Source organism: Taudactylus pleione, unplaced genomic scaffold, assembly GCF_031769625.1.
Source record: "Taudactylus pleione unplaced genomic scaffold, aTauple2 ptg001693l, whole genome shotgun sequence".
Classification (NCBI taxonomy): domain Eukaryota; kingdom Metazoa; phylum Chordata; class Amphibia; order Anura; family Myobatrachidae; genus Taudactylus; species Taudactylus pleione.
Window position 1 is genome coordinate 125,016 of NW_028286090.1, and position 27,656 is coordinate 152,671.

The window sequence follows — 27,656 nt, forward strand, 5'->3', positions numbered from 1 at the left end:
CAGCACTGAGACACTTATGTGTAACACTCTACGTCTCTACATCACTACGTGTCTGGGGTAACACACAGAATATAGGTGAGGGAATGAGTAAAGCACTGAGACACTTATGTGTAACACTCTACATCACTACGTCTCTGGGGTAACACACAGAATACAGGTGAGGGAATGAGAGCAGCACTGACACACTTATGTGTAACACTCTACATCTCTACGTCTCTGGGGTAACACACAGAATACAGGTGAGGGAATGAGTGCAGCACTGAGACACTTATGTGTAACACTCTACATCTCTACGTCTCTGGGGTAACACACAGAATACAGGTGAGGGAATGAGAGCAGCACTGAGACACTTATGTGTAACACTCTACGTCTCTACATCACTACGTCTCTACATCACTACGTCTCTGGGGTAACACACAGAATACAGGTGAGGGAATGAGAGCAGCACAGAGACACTTATGTGTAACACTCTACATCACTACGTCTCTGGGGTAACACACAGAAAACAGGTGAGGGAATGAGTGCAGCACTGAGACACTTATGTGTAACACTCTACATCACTACGTCTCTGGGGTAACACACAGAATACAGGTGAGGGAATGAGAGCAGCACTGAGACACTTATGTGTAACACTCTACGTCTCTACATCACTACGTCTCTACATCACTACGTCTCTGGGGTAACACACAGAATACAGGTGAGGGAATGAGAGCAGCACTGAGACACTTATGTGTAACACTCTACATCACTACGTCTCTGGGGTAACACACAGAAAACAGGTGAGGGAATGAGAGCAGCACTGACACACTTATGTGTAACACTCTACGTCACTACGTCTCTGGGGTAACACACAGAATACAGGTGAGGGAATGAGAGCAGCACTGAGACACTTATGTGTAACACTCTACATCTCTACATCACTACATCACTACGTCTCTGGGGTAACACACAGAATACAGGTGAGGGAATGAGTGCAGCACTGAGACACTTATGTGTAACACTCTACATCACTACGTCTCTGGGGTAACACACAGAATACAGGTGGGGGAATGAGAGTAGCACTGACACTTATGTGTAACACTCTACATCACTACGTCTCTGGGGTAACACACAGAATACAGGTGAGGGAATGAGTGCAGCACTGAGACACTTATGTGTAACACTCTACATCACTACGTCTCTGGGGTAACACACAGAATACAGGTGAGGGAATGAGTGCAGCACTGACACACTTATGTGTAACACTCTACATCACTACGTCTCTGGGGTAACACACAGAATACAGGTGAGGGAATGAGAGCAGCACTGAGACACTTATGTGTAACACTCTACATCACTACGTCTCTGGGGTAACACACAGAATACAGGTGAGGGAATGAGTGCAGCACTGAGACACTTATGTGTAACACTCTACATCACTACGTCTCTGGGATAACACACAGAATACAGGTGAGGGAATGAGTGCAGCACTGAGACACTTATGTGTAACACTCTACGTCTCTACATCACTACGTCTCTGGGGTAACACACAGAATACAGGTGAGGGAATGAGTGCAGCACTGAGACACTTATGTGTAACACTCTACATCACTACGTCTCTGGGGTAACACACAGAATACAGGTGAGGGAATGAGAGCAGCACAGAGACACTTATGTGTAACACTCTACGTTTCTACATCACTACGTCTCTGGGGTAACACACAGAATACAGGTGAGGGAATGAGCGCAGCACTGAGAAACTTATGTGTAACACTCTACGTCTCTACATCACTACGTCTCTGGGGTAACACACAGAATACAGGTGAGGGAATGAGTGCAGCACTGAGACACTTATGTGTAACACTCTACGTCTCTACATCACTACGTCTCTGGGGTAACACACAGAATACAGGTGAGGGAATGAGAGCAGCACAGAGACACTTATGTGTAACACTCTACATCACTACGTCTCTGGGGTAACACACAGAATACAGGTGAGGGAATGAGAGCAGCACTGAGACACTTATGTGTAACACTCTACGTCTCTACATCACTACGTCTCTGGGGTAACAAAACACAGAATACAGGTGAGGGAATGAGAGCAGCACTGAGACACTTATGTGTAACACTCTACGTCTCTACATCACTACGTCTCTGGGGTAACAAAACACAGAATACAGGTGAGGGAATGAGAGCAGCACTGAGACACTTATGTGTAACACTCTACATCACTACGTCTCTGGGGTAACACACAGAATACAGGTGAGGGAATGAGAGCAGCACTGAGACACTTATGTGTAACACTCTACATCACTACGTCTCTGGAGTAACACACAGAATACAGGTGAGGGAATGAGAGCAGCACTGAGACACTTATGTGTAACACTCTACGTCTCTACATCACTACGTCTCTGGGGTAACACACAGAATACAGGTGAGGGAATGAGTGCAGCACTGAAACACTTATGTGTAACACTCTACGTCTCTACATCACTACGTCTCTGGGGTAACACACAGAATACAGGTGAGGGAATGAGAGCAGCACTGAGACACTTATGTGTAACACTGTACATCTCTACATCACTACGTCTCTGGGGTAACACACAGAATACAGGTGAGGGAATGAGTGCAGCACTGAGACACTTATGTGTAACACTCTACATCTCTACGTCTCTGGGGTAACACACAGAATACAGGTGAGGGAATGAGAGCAGCACTGAGACACTTATGTGTAACACTCTACATCACTACATCTCTGGAGTAACACACAGAATACAGGTGAGGGAATGAGTGCAGCACTGAGACACTTATGTGTAACACTCTACATCACTACGTCTCTGGGGTAACACACAGAATACAGGTGAGGGAATAAGAGCAGCACTGAGACACTTATGTGTAACACTCTACATCACTACATCACTACGTCTCTGGGGTAACACACAGAATACAGGTGAGGGAATGAGAGCAGCACTGACACACTTATGTGTAACACTCTACATCACTACATCACTACGTCTCTGGGGTAAAACACAGAATACAGGTGAGGGAATGAGAGCAGCACTGAGACACTTATGTGTAACACTCTACATCACTACGTCTCTGGGGTAACACACAGAATACAGGTGAGGGAATGAGTGCAGCACTGAGACACTTATGTGTAACACTCTACATCACTACGTCTCTGGGGTAACACACAGAATACAGGTGAGGGAATGAGAGCAGCACTGAGACACTTATGTGTAACACTCTACATCACTACGTCTCTGGGGTAACACACAGAATACAGGTGAGGGAATGAGAGCAGCACTGACACACTTATGTGTAACACTCTACGTCTCTACATCACTACGTCTCTGGGGTAACACACAGAATACAGGTGAGGGAATGAGTGCAGCACTGAAACACTTATGTGTAACACTCTACGTCTCTACATCACTACGTCTCTGGGGTAACACACAGAATACAGGTGAGGGAATGAGAGCAGCACTGAGACACTTATGTGTAACACTCTACATCACTACATCACTACGTCTCTGGGGTAACACACAGAATACAGGTGAGGGAATGAGTGCAGCACTGAGACACTTATGTGTAACACTCTACATCACTACGTCTCTGGGGTAACACACAGAATACAGGTGAGGGAATGAGAGCAGCACTGACACACTTATGTGTAACACTCTACATCACTACGTCTCTGGGGTAACACACAGAATACAGATGAGGGAATGAGAGCAGCACTGAGACACTTATGTGTAACACTCTACATCACTACGTCTCTGGGGTAACACACAGAATACAGGTGAGGGAATGAGTGCAGCACTGAGACACTTATGTGTAACACTCTACATCACTACGTCTCTGGGGTAACACACAGAATACAGGTGAGGGAATGAGAGCAGCACTGACACACTTATGTGTAACACTCTACATCACTACGTCTCTGGGGTAACACACAGAATACAGGTGAGGGAATGAGAGCAGCACTGAGACACTTATGTGTAACACTCTACATCACTACGTCTCTGGGGTAACACACAGAATACAGGTGAGGGAATGAGAGCAGCACTGAGACCCTTATGTGTAACATTCTACATCACTACATCACTATGTCTCTGGGGTAACACACAGAATACAGGTGAGGGAATGAGTGCAGCACTGAGACACTTATGTGTAACACTCTACATCACTACGTCTCTGGGGTAACACACAGAATACAGGTGAGGGAATGAGAGCAGCACTGAGACACTTATGTGTAACACTCTACATCACTACGTCTCTGGGGTAACACACAGAATACAGGTGAGGGAATGAGAGCAGCACTGACACACTTATGTGTAACACTCTACATCACTACGTCTCTGGGGTAACACACAGAATACAGGTGAGGGAATGAGTGCAGCACTGAGACACTTATGTGTAACACTGTACATCTCTACATCACTACGTCTCTGGGGTAACACACAGAATACAGGTGAGGGAATGAGTGCAGCACTGAGACACTTATGTGTAACACTCTACATCACTACGTCTCTGGGGTAACACACAGAATACAGGTGAGGGAATGAGTGCAGCACTGAGACACTTATGTGTAACACTCTACGTCTCTACATCACTACGTCTCTGGGGTAACACACAGAATACAGGTGAGGGAATGAGTGCAGCACTGAGACACTTATGTGTAACACTCTACATCACTACGTCTCTGGGGTAACACACAGAATACAGGTGAGGGAATGAGAGCAGCACAGAGACACTTATGTGTAACACTCTACGTTTCTACATCACTACGTCTCTGGGGTAACACACAGAATACAGGTGAGGGAATGAGTGCAGCATTGAGACACTTATGTTTAACACTCTACGTCTCTACATCACTACGTCTCTGGGGTAACAAAACACAGAATACAGGTGAGGGAATGAGTGCAGCACTGACACACTTATGTGTAACACTCTACGTCTCTACATCACTACGTCTCTGGGGTAACAAAACACAGAATACAGGTGAGGGAATGAATGCAGCACTGAGACACTTATGTGTAACACTCTACATCACTACGTCTCTGGGGTAACACACAGAATACAGGTGAGGGAATGAGAGCAGCACTGAGACACTTATGTGTAACACTCTACGTCTCTACATCACTACGTCTCTGGGGTAACACACAGAATACAGGTGAGGGAATGAGAGCAGCACAGAGACACTTATGTGTAACACTCTACATCACTACGTCTCTGGGGTAACACACAGAATACAGGTGAGGGAATGAGAGCAGCACTGAGACACTTATGTGTAACACTCTACGTCTCTACATCACTACGTCTCTGGGGTAACAAAACACAGAATACAGGTGAGGGAATGAGTGCAGCACTGAGACACTTATGTGTAACACTCTACATCACTACGTCTCTGGGGTAACACACAGAATACAGGTGAGGGAATGAGAGCAGCACTGAGACACTTATGTGTAACACTCTACGTCTCTACATCACTACGTCTCTGGGGTAACAAAACACAGAATACAGGTGAGGGAATGAGAGCAGCACTGAGACACTTATGTGTAACACTCTACGTCTCTACATCACTACGTCTCTGGGGTAACAAAACACAGAATACAGGTGAGGGAATGAGAGCAGCACTGAGACACTTATGTGTAACACTCTACATCACTACGTCTCTGGGGTAACACACAGAATACAGGTGAGGGAATGAGAGCAGCACTGAGACACTTATGTGTAACACTCTACATCTCTACATCACTACATCACTACGTCTCTGGGGTAACACACAGAATACAGGTGAGGGAATGAGAGCAGCACTGAGACACTTATGTGTAACACTCTACATCACTACGTCTCTGGGGTAACACACAGAATACAGGTGAGGGAATGAGAGCAGCACTGAGACACTTATGTGTAACACTCTACATCACTACGTCTCTGGGGTAACACACAGAATACAGGTGAGGGAATGAGAGCAGCACTAAGACACTTATGTGTAACACTCTACATCTCTACATCACTACGTCTCTGGGGTAACACACAGAATACAGGTGAGGGAATGAGAGCAGCACTGAGACACTTATGTGTAACACTCTACATCACTACGTCTGTGGAGTAACACACAGAAAACAGGTGAGGGAATGAGTGCAGCACTGAGACACTTATGTGTAACACTCTACATCACTACGTCTCTGGGGTAACACACAGAATACAGGTGAGGGAATGAGAGCAGCACTGAGACACTTATGTGTAACACTCTACGTCTCTACATCACTACGTCTCTGGGGTAACACACAGAATACAGGTGAGGGAATGAGTGCAGCACTGAGACACTTATGTGTAACACTCTACATCACTACGTCTCTGGGGTAACACACAGAATACAGGTGAGGGAATGAGTGCAGCACTGAGACACTTATGTGTAACACTCTACATCACTACGTCTCTGGGGTAACACACAGAATACAGGTGAGGGAATGAGAGCAGCACTGAGACACTTATGTGTAACACTCTACATCACTACATCACTACGTCTCTGGGGTAACACACAGAATACAGGTGAGGGAATGAGAGCAGCACTGAGACACTTATGTGTAACACTCTACATCACTACGTCTCTGGGTTAACACACAGAATACAGGTGAGGGAATGAGAGCAGCACTGACACACTTATGTGTAACACTCTACATCACTACGTCTCTGGGTTAACACACAGAATACAGGTGAGGGAATGAGTGCAGCACTGAGACACTTATGTGTAACACTCTACATCACTACGTCTCTGGGGTAACACACAGAATACAGGTGAGGGAATGAGAGCAGCACTGACACACTTATGTGTAACACTCTACATCACTACGTCTCTGGGTTAACACACAGAATACAGGTGAGGGAATGAGTGCAGCACTGAGACACTTATGTGTAACACTCTACATCACTACGTCTCTGGGGTAACACACAGAATACAGGTGAGGGAATGAGAGCAGCACTGACACACTTATGTGTAACACTGTACATCTCTACATCACTACGTCTCTGGGGTAACACACAGAATACAGGTGAGGGAATGAGAGCAGCACTGAGACACTTATGTGTAACACTCTACATCACTACGTCTCTGGAGTAACACACAGAATACAGGTGAGGGAATGAGAGCAGCACTGACACACTTATGTGTAACACTCTACATCACTACGTCTCTGGGGTAACACACAGAATACAGGTGAGGGAATGAGTGCAGCACTGACACACTTATGTGTAACACTCTACATCACTACATCACTACGTCTCTGGGGTAACACACAGAATACAGGTGAGGGAATGAGAGCAGCACTGAGACACTTATGTGTAACACTCTACATCACTACGTCTCTGGGGTAACACACAGAATACAGGTGAGGGAATGAGAGCAGCACTGAGACACTTATGTGTAACACTCTACATCACTACGTCTCTGGGGTAACACACAGAATACAGGTGAGGGAATGAGAGCAGCACTGAGACCCTTATGTGTAACACTCTACATCACTACGTCTCTGGGGTAACACACAGAATACAGGTGAGGGAATGAGAGCAGCACTGAGACACTTATGTGTAACACTCTACATCACTACGTCTCTGGGGTAACACACAGAATACAGGTGAGGGAATGAGTGCAGCACTGACACACTTATGTGTAACACTCTACGTCTCTACATCACTACGTCTCTGGGGTAACACACAGAATACAGGTGAGGGAATGAGTGCAGCACTGAGACACTTATGTGTAACACTCTACATCTCTACGTCTCTGGGGTAACACACAGAATACAGGTGAGGGAATGAGAGCAGCACTGAGACCCTTATGTGTAACACTCTACATCACTACGTCTCTGGGGTAACACACAGAATACAGGTGAGGGAATGAGAGCAGCACTGAGACACTTATGTGTAACACTCTACATCACTACGTCTCTGGGGTAACACACAGAATACAGGTGAGGGAATGAGAGCAGCACTGAGACCCTTATGTGTAACACTCTACATCACTACGTCTCTGGGGTAACACACAGAATACAGGTGAGGGAATGAGAGCAGCACTGAGACACTTATGTGTAACACTCTACATCACTACGTCTCTGGGGTAACACACAGAATACAGGTGAGGGAATGAGAGCAGCACTGAGACACTTATGTGTAACACTCTACATCACTACGTCTCTGGGGTAACACACAGAATACAGGTGAGGGAATGAGTGCAGCACTGAGACACTTATGTGTAACACTCTACATCACTACATCACTACGTCTCTGGGGTAACACACAGAATACAGGTGACGGAATGAGTGCAGCACTGAGACACTTATGTGTAACACTCTACATCACTACGTCTCTGGGGTAACACACAGAATACAGGTGAGGGAATGAGAGCAGCACTGAGACACTTATGTGTAACACTGTACATCTCTACATCACTACGTCTCTGGGGTAACACACAGAATACAGGTGAGGGAATGAGTGCAGCACTGAGACACTTATGTGTAACACTCTACATCACTACGTCTCTGGGGTAACACACAGAATACAGGTGAGGGAATGAGAGCAGCACTGAGACACTTATGTGTAACACTGTACATCTCTACATCACTACGTCTCTGGGGTAACACACAGAATACAGGTGAGGGAATGAGTGCAGCACTGAGACACTTATGTGTAACACTCTACATCACTACGTCTCTGGGGTAACACACAGAATACAGGTGAGGGAATGAGTGCAGCACTGAGACACTTATGTGTAACACTCTACATCACTACGTCTCTGGGGTAACACACAGAATACAGGTGAGGGAATGAGTGCAGCACTGAGACACTTATGTGTAACACTCTACATCACTACGTCTCTGGGGTAACACACAGAATACAGGTGAGGGAATGAGAGCAGCACTGAGACACTTATGTGTAACACTCTACATCACTACGTCTCTGGGGTAACACACAGAATACAGGTGAGGGAATGAGAGCAGCACTGACACACTTATGTGTAACACTCTACATCACTACATCACTATGTCTCTGGGGTAACACACAGAATACAGGTGAGGGAATGAGAGCAGCACTGACACACTTATGTGTAACACTCTACATCACTACATCACTACGTCTCTGGGGTAACACACAGAATACAGGTGAGGGAATGAGAGCAGCACGGAGACCCTTATGTGTAACACTCTACATCACTACATCACTACGTCTCTGGGGTAAGACACAGAATACAGGTGAGGGAATGAGAGCAGCACTGAGACACTTATGTGTAACACTCTACATCACTACGTCTCTGGGGTAACACACAGAATACAGGTGAGGGAATGAGAGCAGCACTGAGACACTTATGTGTAACACTCTACATCACTACATCACTACGTCTCTGGGGTAACACACAGAATACAGGTGAGGGAATGAGAGCAGCACTGAGACACTTATGTGTAACACTCTACATCACTACGTCTCTGGGGTAACACACAGAATACAGGTGAGGGAATGAGAGCAGCACTGAGACACTGATGTGTAACACTCTACATCTCTACATCACTACGTCTCTGGGGTAACACACAGAATACAGGTGAGGGAATGAGAGCAGCACTGAGACACTTATGTGTAACACTCTACATCACTACGTCTCTGGGGTAACACACAGAATACAGGTGAGGGAATGAGAGCAGCACTGAGACACTTATGTGTAACACTCTACATCACTACGTCTCTGGGGTAACACACAGAATACAGGTGAGGGAATGAGAGCAGCACTGAGACCCTTATGTGTAACACTCTACATCACTACGTCTCTGGGGTAACACACAGAATACAGGTGAGGGAATGAGAGCAGCACTGACACACTTATGTGTAACACTCTACATCACTACGTCTCTGGGGTAACACACAGAATACAGGTGAGGGAATGAGAGCAGCACTGAGACACTTATGTGTAACACTCTACATCACTACGTCTCTGGGGTAACACACAGAATACAGGTGAGGGAATGAGAGCAGCACTGACACACTTATGTGTAACACTCTACATCACTACGTCTCTGGGGTAACACACAGAATACAGGTGAGGGAATGAGTGCAGCACTGACACACTTATGTGTAACACTCTACGTCTCTACATCACTACGTCTCTGGGGTAACACACAGAATACAGGTGAGGGAATGAGTGCAGCACTGAGACACTTATGTGTAACACTCTACATCACTACGTCTCTGGGGTAACACACAGAATACAGGTGAGGGAATGAGTGCAGCACTGAGACACTTATGTGTAACACTCTACATCACTACGTCTCTGGGGTAACACACAGAATACAGGTGAGGGAATGAGAGCAGCACTGACACACTTATGTGTAACACTCTACATCACTACGTCTCTGGGGTAACACACAGAATACAGGTGAGGGAATGAGAGCAGCACTGAGACACTTATGTGTAACACTCTACATCTCTACATCACTACGTCTCTGGGGTAACACACAGAATACAGGTGAGGGAATGAGTGCAGCACTGACACACTTATGTGTAACACTCTACATCACTACGTCTCTGGGGTAACACACAGAATACAGGTGAGGGAATGAGAGCAGCACTGAGACACTTATGTGTAACACTCTACATCACTACGTCTCTGGGGTAACACACAGAATACAGGTGAGGGAATGAGAGCAGCACTGAGACACTTATGTGTAACACTCTACGTCTCTACATCACTACGTCTCTGGGGTAACACACAGAATACAGGTGAGGGAATGAGTGCAGCACTGAGACACTTATGTGTAACACTCTACATCACTACGTCTCTGGGGTAACACACAGAATACAGGTGAGGGAATGAGAGCAGCACTGAGACACTTATGTGTAACACTCTACATCACTACGTCTCTGGGGTAACACACAGAATACAGGTGAGGGAATGAGTGCAGCACTGACACACTTATGTGTAACACTCTACGTCTCTACGTCTCTGGGGTAACACACAGAATACAGGTGAGGGAATGAGTGCAGCACTGACACACTTATGTGTAACACTCTACATCACTACGTCTCTGGGGTAACACACAGAATACAGGTGAGGGAATGAGAGCAGCACTGAGACACTTATGTGTAACACTCTACATCACTACGTCTCTGGGGTAACACACAGAATACAGGTGAGGGAATGAGTGCAGCACTGAGACACTTATGTGTAACACTCTACATCACTACGTCTCTGGGGTAACACACAGAATACAGGTGAGGGAATGAGTGCAGCACTGAGACACTTATGTGTAACACTCTACATCACTACATCACTACGTCTCTGGGGTAACACACAGAATACAGGTGAGGGAATGAGTGCAGCACTGAGACACTTATGTGTAACACTCTACATCACTACGTCTCTGGGGTAACACACAGAATACAGGTGAGGGAATGAGAGCAGCACTGAGACACTTATGTGTAACACTCTACATCACTACGTCTCTGGGGTAACACACAGAATACAGGTGAGGGAATGAGTGCAGCACTGACACACTTATGTGTAACACTCTACGTCTCTACATCACTACGTCTCTGGGGTAACACACAGAATACAGGTGAGGGAATGAGAGCAGCACTGACACACTTATGTGTAACACTCTACGTCTCTACATCACTACGTCTCTGGGGTAACACACAGAATACAGGTGAGGGAATGAGTGCAGCACTGACACACTTATGTGTAACACTCTACATCACTACGTCTCTGGGGTAACACACAGAATACAGGTGAGGGAATGAGTGCAGCACTGACACACTTATGTGTAACACTCTACGTCTCTACATCACTACATCTCTGGGGTAACACACAGAATACAGGTGAGGGAATGAGAGCAGCACTGAGACACTTATGTGTAACACTCTACATCTCTACATCACTACGTCTCTACATCACTACGTCTCTGGGGTAACACACAGAATACAGGTGAGGGAATGAGAGCAGCACTGAGACACTTATGTGTAACACTCTACGTCACTACGTCTCTGGGGTAACACACAGAATACAGGTGAGGGAATGAGAGCAGCACTGAGACACTTATGTGTAACACTCTACATCACTACATCTCTGGGGTAACACACAGAATACAGGTGAGGGAATGAGTGCAGCACTGACACACTTATGTGTAACACTCTACATCACTACGTCTCTGGGGTAACACACAGAATACAGGTGAGGGAATGAGAGCAGCACTGAGACACTTATGTGTAACACTCTACGTCTCTACATCACTACGTCTCTGGGGTAACACACAGAATACAGGTGAGGGAATGAGAGCAGCACTGACACACTTATGTGTAACACTCTACATCACTACGTCTCTGGGGTAACACACAGAATACAGGTGAGGGAATGAGAGCAGCACTGAGACACTTATGTGTAACACTCTACGTCTCTACATCACTACGTCTCTGGGGTAACACACAGAATACAGGTGAGGGAATGAGAGCAGCACTGACACACTTATGTGTAACACTCTACATCACTACGTCTCTGGGGTAACACACAGAATACAGGTGAGGGAATGAGAGCAGCACTGACACACTTATGTGTAACACTCTACGTCTCTACATCACTAAGTCTCTGGGGTAACACACAGAATACAGGTGAGGGAATGAGAGCAGCACTGAGACACTTATGTGTAACGCTCTAAGTCTCTACATCACTACGTCTCTGGGGTAACACACAGAATACAGGTGAGGGAATGAGAGCAGCACTGAGACACTTATGTGTAACACTCTACATCACTACGTCTCTGGGGTAACACACAGAATACAGGTGAGGGAATGAGAGCAGCACTGAGACACTTATGTGTAACACTCTACGTCTCTACATCACTACGTCTCTGGGGTAACACACAGAATACAGGTGAGGGAATGAGAGCAGCACTGAGACACTTATGTGTAACACTCTACGTCTCTACGTCTCTGGGGTAACACACAGAATACAGGTGAGGGAATGAGTGCAGCACTGAGACACTTATGTGTAACACTCTACATCTCTACATCACTACGTCTCTGGGGTAACACACAGAATACAGGTGAGGGAATGAGAGCAGCACTGAGACACTTATGTGTAACACTCTACGTCTCTACATCACTACGTCTCTGGGGTAACACACAGAATACAGGTGAGGGAATGAGTGCAGCACTGACACACTTATGTGTAACACTCTACATCACTACGTCTCTGGGGTAACACTCAGAATACAGGTGAGGGAATGAGAGCAGCACTGAGACACTTATGTGTAACACTCTACATCACTACGTCTCTGGGGTAACACACAGAATACAGGTGAGGGAATGAGTGCAGCACTGAGACACTTATGTGTAACACTCTACATCACTACATCACTACGTCTCTGGGGTAACACACAGAATACAGGTGAGGGAATGAGAGCAGCACTGAGACACTTATGTGTAACACTCTACATCACTACGTCTCTGGGGTAACACACAGAATACAGGTGAGGGAATGAGTGCAGCACTGAGACACTTATGTGTAACACTCTACATCACTACGTCTCTGGGGTAACACACAGAATACAGGTGAGGGAATGAGTGCAGCACTGAGACACTTATGTGTAACACTCTACATCACTACATCACTACGTCTCTGGGGTAACACACAGAATACAGGTGAGGGAATGAGTGCAGCACTGAGACACTTATGTGTAACACTCTACATCTCTACATCACTACGTCTCTGGGGTAACACACAGAATACAGGTGAGGGAATGAGAGCAGCACTGAGACACTTATGTGTAACACTCTACATCACTACGTCTCTGGGGTAACACACAGAATACAGGTGAGGGAATGAGAGCAGCACTGAGACACTTATGTGTAACACTCTACATCACTACATCACTACGTCTCTGGGGTAACACACAGAATACAGGTGAGGGAATGAGAGCAGCACTGAGACACTTATGTGTAACACTCTACATCACTACGTCTCTGGGGTAACACACAGAATACAGGTGAGGGAATGAGAGCAGCACTGAGACACTGATGTGTAACACTCTACATCTCTACATCACTACGTCTCTGGGGTAACACACAGAATACAGGTGAGGGAATGAGAGCAGCACTGAGACACTTATGTGTAACACTCTACATCACTACGTCTCTGGGGTAACACACAGAATACAGGTGAGGGAATGAGAGCAGCACTGAGACACTTATGTGTAACACTCTACATCACTACGTCTCTGGGGTAACACACAGAATACAGGTGAGGGAATGAGAGCAGCACTGAGACCCTTATGTGTAACACTCTACATCACTACGTCTCTGGGGTAACACACAGAATACAGGTGAGGGAATGAGAGCAGCACTGACACACTTATGTGTAACACTCTACATCACTACGTCTCTGGGGTAACACACAGAATACAGGTGAGGGAATGAGAGCAGCACTGAGACACTTATGTGTAACACTCTACATCACTACGTCTCTGGGGTAACACACAGAATACAGGTGAGGGAATGAGAGCAGCACTGACACACTTATGTGTAACACTCTACATCACTACGTCTCTGGGGTAACACACAGAATACAGGTGAGGGAATGAGTGCAGCACTGAGACACTTATGTGTAACACTCTACATCACTACGTCTCTGGGGTAACACACAGAATACAGGTGAGGGAATGAGTGCAGCACTGAGACACTTATGTGTAACACTCTACATCACTACGTCTCTGGGGTAACACACAGAATACAGGTGAGGGAATGAGAGCAGCACTGACACACTTATGTGTAACACTCTACATCACTACGTCTCTGGGGTAACACACAGAATACAGGTGAGGGAATGAGTGCAGCACTGAGACACTTATGTGTAACACTCTACATCACTACGTCTCTGGGGTAACACACAGAATACAGGTGAGGGAATGAGTGCAGCACTGAGACACTTATGTGTAACACTCTACATCTCTACATCACTACGTCTCTGGGGTAACACACAGAATACAGGTGAGGGAATGAGAGCAGCACTGAGACACTTATGTGTAACACTCTACATCACTACGTCTCTGGGGTAACACACAGAATACAGGTGAGGGAATGAGTGCAGCACTGAGACACTTATGTGTAACACTCTACATCACTACGTCTCTGGGGTAACACACAGAATACAGGTGAGGGAATGAGAGCAGCACTGAGACACTTATGTGTAACACTCTACATCACTACGTCTCTGGGGTAACACACAGAATACAGGTGAGGGAATGAGTGCAGCACTGAGACACTTATGTGTAACACTCTACATCACTACGTCTCTGGGGTAACACACAGAATACAGGTGAGGGAATGAGTGCAGCACTGAGACACTTATGTGTAACACTCTACATCACTACGTCTCTGGGGTAACACACAGAATACAGGTGAGGGAATGAGAGCAGCACTGAGACACTTATGTGTAACACTCTACATCACTACGTCTCTGGGGTAACACACAGAATACAGATGAGGGAATGAGAGCAGCACTGAGACACTTATGTGTAACACTCTACATCACTACGTCTCTGGGGTAACACACAGAATACAGGTGAGGGAATGAGAGCAGCACTGAGACACTTATGTGTAACACTCTACATCACTACGTCTCTGGGGTAACACACAGAATACAGGTGAGGGAATGAGTGCAGCACTGACACACTTATGTGTAACACTCTACGTCTCTACGTCTCTGGGGTAACACACAGAATACAGGTGAGGGAATGAGTGCAGCACTGACACACTTATGTGTAACACTCTACATCACTACGTCTCTGGGGTAACACACAGAATACAGGTGAGGGAATGAGAGCAGCACTGAGACACTTATGTGTAACACTCTACATCACTACGTCTCTGGGGTAACACACAGAATACAGGTGAGGGAATGAGTGCAGCACTGAGACACTTATGTGTAACACTCTACATCACTACGTCTCTGGGGTAACACACAGAATACAGGTGAGGGAATGAGTGCAGCACTGAGACACTTATGTGTAACACTCTACATCACTACGTCTCTGGGGTAACACACAGAATACAGGTGAGGGAATGAGAGCAGCACTGAGACACTTATGTGTAACACTCTACATCACTACATCACTACGTCTCTGGGGTAACACACAGAATACAGGTGAGGGAATGAGTGCAGCACTGAGACACTTATGTGTAACACTCTACATCACTACGTCTCTGGGGTAACACACAGAATACAGGTGAGGGAATGAGAGCAGCACTGAGACACTTATGTGTAACACTCTACATCACTACGTCTCTGGGGTAACACACAGAATACAGGTGAGGGAATGAGTGCAGCACTGACACACTTATGTGTAACACTCTACGTCTCTACATCACTACGTCTCTGGGGTAACACACAGAATACAGGTGAGGGAATGAGAGCAGCACTGACACACTTATGTGTAACACTCTACGTCTCTACATCACTACGTCTCTGGGGTAACACACAGAATACAGGTGAGGGAATGAGTGCAGCACTGACACACTTATGTGTAACACTCTACATCACTACGTCTCTGGGGTAACACACAGAATACAGGTGAGGGAATGAGTGCAGCACTGACACACTTATGTGTAACACTCTACGTCTCTACATCACTACATCTCTGGGGTAACACACAGAATACAGGTGAGGGAATGAGAGCAGCACTGAGACACTTATGTGTAACACTCTACATCTCTACATCACTACGTCTCTACATCACTACGTCTCTGGGGTAACACACAGAATACAGGTGAGGGAATGAGAGCAGCACTGACACACTTATGTGTAACACTCTACATCACTACGTCTCTGGGGTAACACACAGAATACAGGTGAGGGAATGAGAGCAGCACTGAGACACTTATGTGTAACACTCTACGTCACTACGTCTCTGGGGTAACACACAGAATACAGGTGAGGGAATGAGAGCAGCACTGAGACACTTATGTGTAACACTCTACATCACTACATCACTACGTCTCTGGGGTAACACACAGAATACAGGTGAGGGAATGAGTGCAGCACTGACACACTTATGTGTAACACTCTACATCACTACGTCTCTGGGGTAACACACAGAATACAGGTGAGGGAATGAGAGCAGCACTGAGACACTTATGTGTAACACTCTACGTCTCTACATCACTACGTCTCTGGGGTAACACACAGAATACAGGTGAGGGAATGAGAGCAGCACTGACACACTTATGTGTAACACTCTACATCACTACGTCTCTGGGGTAACACACAGAATACAGGTGAGGGAATGAGAGCAGCACTGAGACACTTATGTGTAACACTCTACGTCTCTACATCACTACGTCTCTGGGGTAACACACAGAATACAGGTGAGGGAATGAGAGCAGCACTGACACACTTATGTGTAACACTCTACATCACTACGTCTCTGGGGTAACACACAGAATACAGGTGAGGGAATGAGAGCAGCACTGACACACTTATGTGTAACACTCTACATCACTACATCACTACGTCTCTGGGGTAACACACAGAATACAGGTGAGGGAATGAGTGCAGCACTGAGACACTTATGTGTAACACTCTACATCTCTACATCACTACGTCTCTGGGGTAACACACAGAATACAGGTGAGGGAATGAGAGCAGCACTGACACACTTATGTGTAACACTCTACGTCTCTACATCACTAAGTCTCTGGGGTAACACACAGAATACAGGTGAGGGAATGAGAGCAGCACTGAGACACTTATGTGTAACACTCTACATCACTACATCACTACGTCTCTGGGGTAACACACAGAATACAGGTGAGGGAATGAGAGCAGCACTGAGACACTTATGTGTAACGCTCTAAGTCTCTACATCACTACGTCTCTGGGGTAACACACAGAATACAGGTGAGGGAATGAGAGCAGCACTGAGACACTTATGTGTAACACTCTACATCACTACGTCTCTGGGGTAACACACAGAATACAGGTGAGGGAATGAGAGCAGCACTGAGACACTTATGTGTAACACTCTACGTCTCTACATCACTACGTCTCTGGGGTAACACACAGAATACAGGTGAGGGAATGAGAGCAGCACTGAGACACTTATGTGTAACACTCTACGTCTCTACGTCTCTGGGGTAACACACAGAATACAGGTGAGGGAATGAGTGCAGCACTGAGACACTTATGTGTAACACTCTACATCTCTACATCACTACGTCTCTGGGGTAACACACAGAATACAGGTGAGGGAATGAGAGCAGCACTGAGACACTTATGTGTAACACTCTACGTCTCTACATCACTACGTCTCTGGGGTAACACACAGAATACAGGTGAGGGAATGAGTGCAGCACTGACACACTTATGTGTAACACTCTACATCACTACGTCTCTGGGGTAACACACAGAATACAGGTGAGGGAATGAGAGCAGCACTGAGACACTTATGTGTAACACTCTACATCACTACGTCTCTGGGGTAACACACAGAATACAGGTGAGGGAATGAGTGCAGCACTGAGACACTTATGTGTAACACTCTACATCACTACATCACTACGTCTCTGGGGTAACACACAGAATACAGGTGAGGGAATGAGTGCAGCACTGAGACACTTATGTGTAACACTCTACATCTCTACATCACTACGTCTCTGGGGTAACACACAGAATACAGGTGAGGGAATGAGAGCAGCACTGACACACTTATGTGTAACACTCTACATCACTACGTCTCTGGGGTAACACACAGAATACAGGTGAGGGAATGAGAGCAGCACTGAGACACTTATGTGTAACACTCTACATCACTACGTCTCTGGGGTAACACACAGAATACAGGTGAGGGAATGAGAGCAGCATTGAGACACTTATGTGTAACACTCTACATCTCTACATCACTACGTCTCTGGGGTAACACACAGAATACAGGTGAGGGAATGAGTGCAGCACTGAGACACTTATGTGTAACACTCTACATCTCTACATCACTACGTCTCTGGGGTAACACACAGAATACAGGTGAGGGAATGAGAGCAGCACTGAGACACTTATGTGTAACACTCTACATCACTACGTCTCTGGGGTAACACACAGAATACAGGTGAGGGAATGAGTGCAGCACTGAGACACTTATGTGTAACACTCTACATCACTACGTCTCTGGGGTAACACACAGAATACAGGTGAGGGAATGAGAGCAGCACTGAGACACTTATGTGTAACACTCTAGATCACTACGTCTCTGGGGTAACACACAGAATACAGGTGAGGGAATGAGAGCAGCACTGAGACACTTATGTGTAACACTCTTCATCTCTACATCACTACGTCTCTGGGGTAACACACAGAATACAGGTGAGGGAATGAGTGCAGCACTGAGACACTTATGTGTAACACTCTACATCTCTACATCACTACGTCTCTGGGGTAACACACAGAATACAGGTGAGGGAATGAGAGCAGCACTGAGACACTTATGTGTAACACTCTACATCACTACGTCTCTGGGGTAACACACAGAATACAGGTGAGGGAATGAGAGCAGCACTGAGACACTTATGTGTAACACTCTACATCTCTACATCACTACGTCTCTGGGGTAACACACAGAATACAGGTGAGGGAATGAGAGCAGCATTGAGACACTTATGTGTAACACTCTACATCACTACGTCTCTGGGGTAACACACAGAATACAGGTGAGGGAATGAGAGCAGCACTGAGACACTTATGTGTAACACTCTACATCACTACGTCTCTGGGGTAACACACAGAATACAGGTGAGGGAATGAGAGCAGCACTGAGACACTTATGTGTAACACTCTACATCACTACATCACTACGTCTCTGGGGTAACACACAGAATACAGGTGAGGGAATGAGAGCAGCACTGAGACACTTATGTGTAACACTCTACATCTCTACATCACTACGTCTCTGGGGTAACACACAGAATACAGGTGAGGGAATGAGAGCAGCACTGAGACACTTATGTGTAACACTCTACATCACTACGTCTCTGGGGTAACACACAGAATACAGGTGAGGGAATGAGAGCAGCACTGAGACACTTATGTGTAACACTCTACGTCTCTACATCACTACGTCTCTGGGGTAACACACAGAATACAGGTGAGGGACTGAGTGCAGCACTGAGACACTTATGTGTAACACTCTACATCACTATGTCTCTGGGGTAACACACAGAATACAGGTGAGGGAATGAGTGCAGCACTGAGATACTTATGTGTAACACTCTACATCACTACATCACTACGTCTCTGGGGTAACACACAGAATACAGGTGAGGGAATGAGAGCAGCACTGAGACACTTATGTGTAACACTCTACATCACTACGTCTCTGGGGTAACACACAGAATACAGGTGAGGGAATGAGAGCAGCACTGAGACACTTATGTGTAACACTCTACATCACTACGTCTCTGGGGTAACACACAGAATACAGGTGAGGGAATGAGAGCAGCACTGAGACACTTATGTGTAACACTCTACATCACTACGTCTCTGGGGTAACACACAGAATACAGGTGAGGGAATGAGAGCAGCACTGAGACACTTATGTGTAACACTCTACATCACTACGTCTCTACGTTTATTACAATAGTTATCGTTACGTGTTTTTCTTTTTCTGCAAATAACCTGTACATTTTATATATCAGTAATTATAACAAATTGTAGAACAATATCTGTCTTTCCTGGACACAAACACATAAGACAGATAGACATAGTGTGTTTGATGATGTAACATGCACATTTGTTGATATGATGAGATTGTGATACTTTGGGAAAGTGGGAGTTTGTTAGTGGCGCATTAATGAGTTATTATTATTACTTATGAAATAGTCATTGGTATATTTGCTGGAGTATTATAGACATGCTATAAATGCGCCTCCTTCCTTTATAGGTGCCAACTAAACAGTGTGTCTGTGCCATGGGGGTTTCCAAAAGCATTAGTAAGTGTGTGCAGCGAGCACCTGCTCATAGGTGCATTATGGCAGCGTGCGGAGGTGTACTAGCACCTAGTGCTGATCGCACGCCCCCAGTTATAGACTGCACTGTAAGTCTCCAGTATAATGGTTGCAGCCTGAATAAAAGACATTATCCCCAGACATGGACGCTTGCATTATAAACTCTGACACAAGTGATCATCATTAGACATCATTATTCTGAGACCCTCACTCGCCCTCTCTGCAGTGATAGAAGCGTATTACAGATGTGACATCTACTACCCCCCCAGTACTTCAGGCCTAAGTGTGGTAGTGACGCTGCCATACACGCTCAAATCACCTGGTTTTCTGTAACCGTCTTGTAGTGGTAAAGACCCGGATTCAGCTGCCAGCGACAGAATTCTCCACGCCAGCTACGTGTGATGGTTCCTCCCCCGATTCCGCCAAGAGGAGCCCCTGGAAGAGACACTTACAGTCAGTGGGAGATCCCCTATGTCACCATATAGGGAATGTTACATGGCAGAGCGGCTCTTGTGGATGAGGACTATGTCACCATATAGGGAATGTCACATGGCAGAGCGGCTCTTGTGGATGAGGACTATGGCACCATATAGGGAATGTTACATGGCAGAGCGGCTCTTGTGGATAAGGACTATGTCACCATATAGGGAATGTTACATCGCAGAGCGGCTCTTGTGGATGAGGACAACACCACCTATGGGGATCCTGCTGTCACACTGTTCGGAATACACCCAGTAGAATGGAGCAGCTTCTAGCTGTGGACATGGGGGCAATGTGGGTACTATCCCTCATATCTAGGCCAAAGACACCTTATTTATTTCAACCCTTAAATACAACCTGACAGCTAGTTACCAATATACAACCCTTCTGTTATTAATGATATTGTACTGGAAGATATTTACGGAATATGTTCCTTTAGCAACGTCCAGCATGAAGCCACCCACCTACTGGACAGAAGATGCAGTATATAATCCCGTACACCCGGTGTTAGAGGCGCTGGTGTCCCTGGATTATTTACCCCAAATGGTTGGATCTGTGATAAAAACTGGGCAGAAGGCAGACGCCAGAATTTACTGCTCCAAGTTCTTCAGGACATGAAAGGACCTAGATCCAGCTGTTCTGGACACAACAATATGAAATTGGATGGGCCAGACCTTAGTTTTTCAAGAACAATGTATTATGCCTGCAAAGTAAAACAGAAGTGCTGAATCATACTGTGTGCTGGGACACCTCCGTCTACCAGATAGACGTATATACCGGGAACACCTCCGTCTACCAGATGGCAGATAGACGTATATACCGGGAACACCTCCGTCTACCAGATAGACGTATATACAGGGGACACCTCCGTCTACCAGATAGACGTATATACCGGGGACACCTCCGTCTACCAGATAGACGTATATACCGGGAACACCTCCTTCTACCAGATAGACGTATATACCGGGAACACCTCCGTCTACCAGATAGACGTATATACCGGGAACACCTCCGTCTACCAGATAGACGTATATACCGGGAACACCTCCGTCTACCACATAGACGTATATACCGGGAACACCTCCGTCTACCACATAGACGTATATACCGGGAACACCTCCGTCTACCACATAGACGTATATACCGGGAACACCTCCGTCTACCAGATGGCAGATAGACGTATATACCGGGAACACCTCCGTCTACCAGATGGCAGATAGACGTATATACCGGGAACACCTCCGTCTACCAGATGGCAGATAGACGTATATACCGGGAACACCTCCGTCTACCAGATGGCAGATAGACGTATATACCGGGAACACCTCCGTCTACCAGATGGCAGATAGACGTATATTCCGGGAACACCTCCGTCTACCAGATGGCAGATAGACGTATATACCGGGAACACCTCCGTCTACCAGATGGCAGATAGACGTATATACCGGGAACACCTCCTTCTACCAGATAGACGTATATACCGGGAACACCTCCGTCTACCAGATAGACGTATATACCGGGAACACCTCCGTCTACCACATAGACGTATATACCGGGAACACCTCCGTCTACCAGATAGACGTATATACCGGGAACACCTCCGTCTACCACATAGACGTATATACCGGGAACACCTCCGTCTACCAGATGGCAGATAGACGTATATACCGGGAACACCTCCGTCTACCAGATGGCAGATAGACGTATATACCGGGAACACCTCCGTCTACCAGGTGGCAGATAGACGTATATACCGGGAACACCTCCATCTACCTGATGGCAGATAGACGTATATACCGGGAACACCTCCGTCTAGCAGATGGCAGATAGACGTATATACCGGGAACACCTCCGTCTACCAGATGGCAGATAGACGTATATACCGGGAACACCTCCGTCTACCACATAGACGTATATACCGGGAACACCTCCGTCTACCACATAGACGTATATACCGGGAACACCTCCGTCTACCACATAGACGTATATACCGGGAACACCTCCGTCTACCAGATGGCAGATAGACGTATATACCGGGAACACCTCCGTCTACCAGATGGCAGATAGACGTATATACCGGGAACACCTCCGTCTACCAGATGGCAGATAGACGTATATACCGGGAACACCTCCGTCTACCAGATGGCAGATAGACGTATATACCGGGAACACCTCCGTCTACCAGATGGCAGATAGACGTATATTCCGGGAACACCTCCGTCTACCAGATGGCAGATAGACGTATATACCGGGAACACCTCCGTCTACCAGATGGCAGATAGACGTATATACCGGGAACACCTCCTTCTACCAGATAGACGTATATACCGGGAACACCTCCGTCTACCAGATAGACGTATATACCGGGAACACCTCCGTCTACCACATAGACGTATATACCGGGAACACCTCCGTCTACCAGATAGACGTATATACCGGGAACACCTCCGTCTACCACATAGACGTATATACCGGGAACACCTCCGTCTACCAGATGGCAGATAGACGTATATACCGGGAACACCTCCGTCTACCAGATGGCAGATAGACGTATATACCGGGAACACCTCCGTCTACCAGGTGGCAGATAGACGTATATACCGGGAACACCTCCATCTACCTGATGGCAGATAGACGTATATACCGGGAACACCTCCGTCTAGCAGATGGCAGATAGACGTATATACCGGGAACACCTCCGTCTACCAGATGGCAGATAGACGTATATACCGGGAACACCTCCGTCTACCAGATGGCAGATACGACGTATATACCGGGAACACCTTCGTCTACCAGATGGCAGATACGACGTATATACCGGGAACACCTTCGTCTACCAGATGGCAGATAGATGTATATTCCGCCAACGTCTACCAGATGGCAGATAGAAATATATACCGGGAACACCTCCGCCTACCAGATGGCAGATAGACGTATATACCGGGGACACCTCCGTCTACCACATAGACGTATATACCGGGAACACCTCCGTCTACCAGATGGCAGATAGACGTATATACCGGGAACACCTCCGTCTACCAGATCGCAGATAGACGTATATACCGGGAACACCTCCGTCTACCAGATGGCAGATAGACGTATATACCGGGAACACCTCCGTCTAGCAGATGGCAGATAGACGTATATACCGGGAACACCTCCGTCTACCAGATGGCAGATAGACGTATATACCGGGAACACCTCCGTCTACCAGATGGCAGATACGACGTATATACCGGGAACACCTTCGTCTACCAGATGGCAGATACGACGTATATACCGGGAACACCTTCGTCTACCAGATGGCAGATAGATGTATATTCCGCCAACGTCTACCAGATGGCAGATAGAAATATATACCGGGAACACCTCCGCCTACCAGATGGCAGATAGACGTATATACCGGGGACACCTCCGTCTACCACATAGACGTATATACCGGGAACACCTCCGTCTACCAGATGGCAGATAGACGTATATACCGGGAACACCTCCGTCTACCAGATGGCAGATAGACGTATATACCGGGAACACCTCCGTCTACCAGATGGCAGATAGACGTATATACCGGGAACACCTCCGTCTACCAGATGGCAGATAGACGTATATAACGGGAACACCTCCGTCTACCAGATGGCAGATAGACGTACATTCTGGGAACACCTCCGTCTACCAGATGGCAGATAGACGTATATACCGGGAACACCTCCGTCTAGCAGATGGCAGATAGACGTATATACCGGGAACACCTCCGTCTACCTGATGGCAGATAGATGTATCCGGGAACACCTCAGTCTACCAGATGGCAGATATGACTTATATACCGGGAACACCTCCATCTACCAGATGGCAGATAGACGTATATACCGGGAACACCTCCGTCTACCAGATGGCAGATAGACGTATATACTGGGAACACCTCCGTCTACCAGATGGCAGATACGACGTATATACCGGGAACACCTCCGTCTACCAGATGGCAGATAGACGTATATACCGGGAACACCTCCGTCTACCAGATGGCAGATACGACGTATATACCGGGAACACCTTCGTCTACCAGATGGCAGATACGACGTATATACCGGGAACACCTCCGTCTACCAGATGGCAGATAGACATATATACCGGGAACACCTCCGTCTACCAGATAGACGTATATACCGGGAACACCTCCATCTACCAGATGGCAGATAGACGTATATACCGGGAACACCTCCATCTACCAGATGGCAGATAGATGTATATTTTCCGGGAACACCTCCGTCTACCAGATGGCAGATAACGTATATTCCGGGAACACCTCAGTCTACCTGATGGCAGATAGATGTATATACCTGGAACACCTCAGTCTACCAGATGGCAGATAGATGTATATTCCGCCAACGTCTACCAGATGGCAGATAGATGTATATGTGAGGATACCAGGTGACCTGGGTATCCTGGGGTTCAGGGATCACACAGTGGAGCGGGTTATAATGAAAGCAAGATGAACTTTATTCATGGAGACACAGAAATCCAGCACAGAGTAAGCAGGGTTATATCATTATATTCCACTCAGAGCTCAGCAAAGTCTTTTCCAGCTGCTGTATATCTCCTTCCTAACTGGCCAGCAATGGCAGCTGTAGCAGGGCACACAGAGATGCTGTATATCTCCTCTTTACCTGGCCAGCAATGACAGCTGTAGCAGGGCACACAGAGCTGCTGTATATCTCCTCCCTACCTGGCCAGCAATGGCAGCTGTAGCAGAGCACACAGAGCTGCTGTATATCTCCTCCCTACCTGGCCAGCAATGACAGCTGTACCAGGGCACACAGAGCTGCTCTATATGTCCTCCCTACCAGGCCAGCAATGACAGCTGTAGCAGGGCACACAGAGCTGCAGTATATCTCCTCCCTACCTGGCCAGCAATGACAGCTGTAGCAGGGCACACAGCTGCTGCATATCTCCTCCCTACCTGGCCAGCAATGGCAGCTGTAGCAGGGCACACAGAGCTGCTGTATATCTCCTCCCTTCCTGGCCAGCAATGGCAGCTGTAGCAGGGCACACAGAGCTGCTCTATATATATATCTCCTCCCTACCTGGCCAGCAATGACAGCTGTAGCAGGGCACACAGAGCTGCAGTATATCTCCTCCCTACCTGGCCAGCAATGGCAGCTGTAGCAGGGCACACAGAGCTGCTGTATATCTCCTCCCTACCTGGCCAGCAATGGCAGCTGTAGCAGGGCACACAGAGCTGCTCTATATATATCTCCTCCCTACCTGGCCAGCAATGACAGCTGTAGCAGGGCACACACAGCTGCTGCATATCTCCTCCCTACCTGGCCAGCAATGGCAGCTGTAGCAGAGCACATAGAGCTGCTGTATATCTCCTCCCTACCTGGTCAGCAATGACAGCTGTAGCAGAGCACACAGCTGCTGCATATCTCCTCCCTACCTGGCCAGCAATGGCAGCTGCAGCAGAGCACACAGAGCTGCTGTATATTTCCTCCCTACCTGGCCAGCAATGGCAGCTGTAACAGAGAGGAAGGAGGAGGGCTTTGTAACAGGAACACTCCCTTGCTGTCTGCTGCTGACAAACTCCCTGTATGAGACTTATGCAGACTGAGGGCTTCAATTTAAGAACACAGAACTGGGTCATGGGGTTAACTCTTTTCAACATGCAGGCAAGTCCTAGAAGTCCTTTTCCCTTGTCTCCTCACAGTATATTCCGGGAACACCTCCATCTACCAGACACACCGCTACTATTATACATTACAGCAGGCGGATGCGGCAGATCAGAGGGGGTGATCGCAGGTGGAGGCGGACAGTTCCGCCAATAGGGCATGTGCGCTCTGTGCAGGTGCACCGGCCGCACCTTTCTAGTTATGGCCCTGACTGCTACTATGTGACATTATGTGTAAAGGGCATTACTGTGTGGTATAATGTGCAAGGGGCACTACTACTGCATGGTATGATGTGTACCAGGGGTATTACTGTGGCATAACCTAAATGGGGCGTGTGATATAAAATTAATGGGCTCTGTGTGGCATAACCTGAATGAGGTCTGTGTGACATAACCTGAATGGGCTCTGTGTGGCATAACCTGAATGGGCTCTGTGTGATATAAAATGAATGGGCTCTGTGTGACATAACCTGAATGGGCTCTGTGTGACATAACC

At 46.9% G+C, this 27,656-nt stretch overlaps 1 protein-coding gene across 1 annotated transcript in view; it reads right to left on the reverse strand.

The window, feature by feature from the left end:
• The window catches only part of GBA2 (glucosylceramidase beta 2), a 164,556-nt gene that overhangs the window by 77,261 nt on the left and 59,639 nt on the right, over window positions 1–27,656 (reverse strand). Inside the window, exon 4 of the mRNA XM_088464578.1 lies at window positions 21,335–21,450. Coding sequence (XP_088320704.1) covers window positions 21,335–21,450 — 116 coding nt within the window. The remainder of the gene's footprint in view (window positions 1–21,334; window positions 21,451–27,656) is intronic.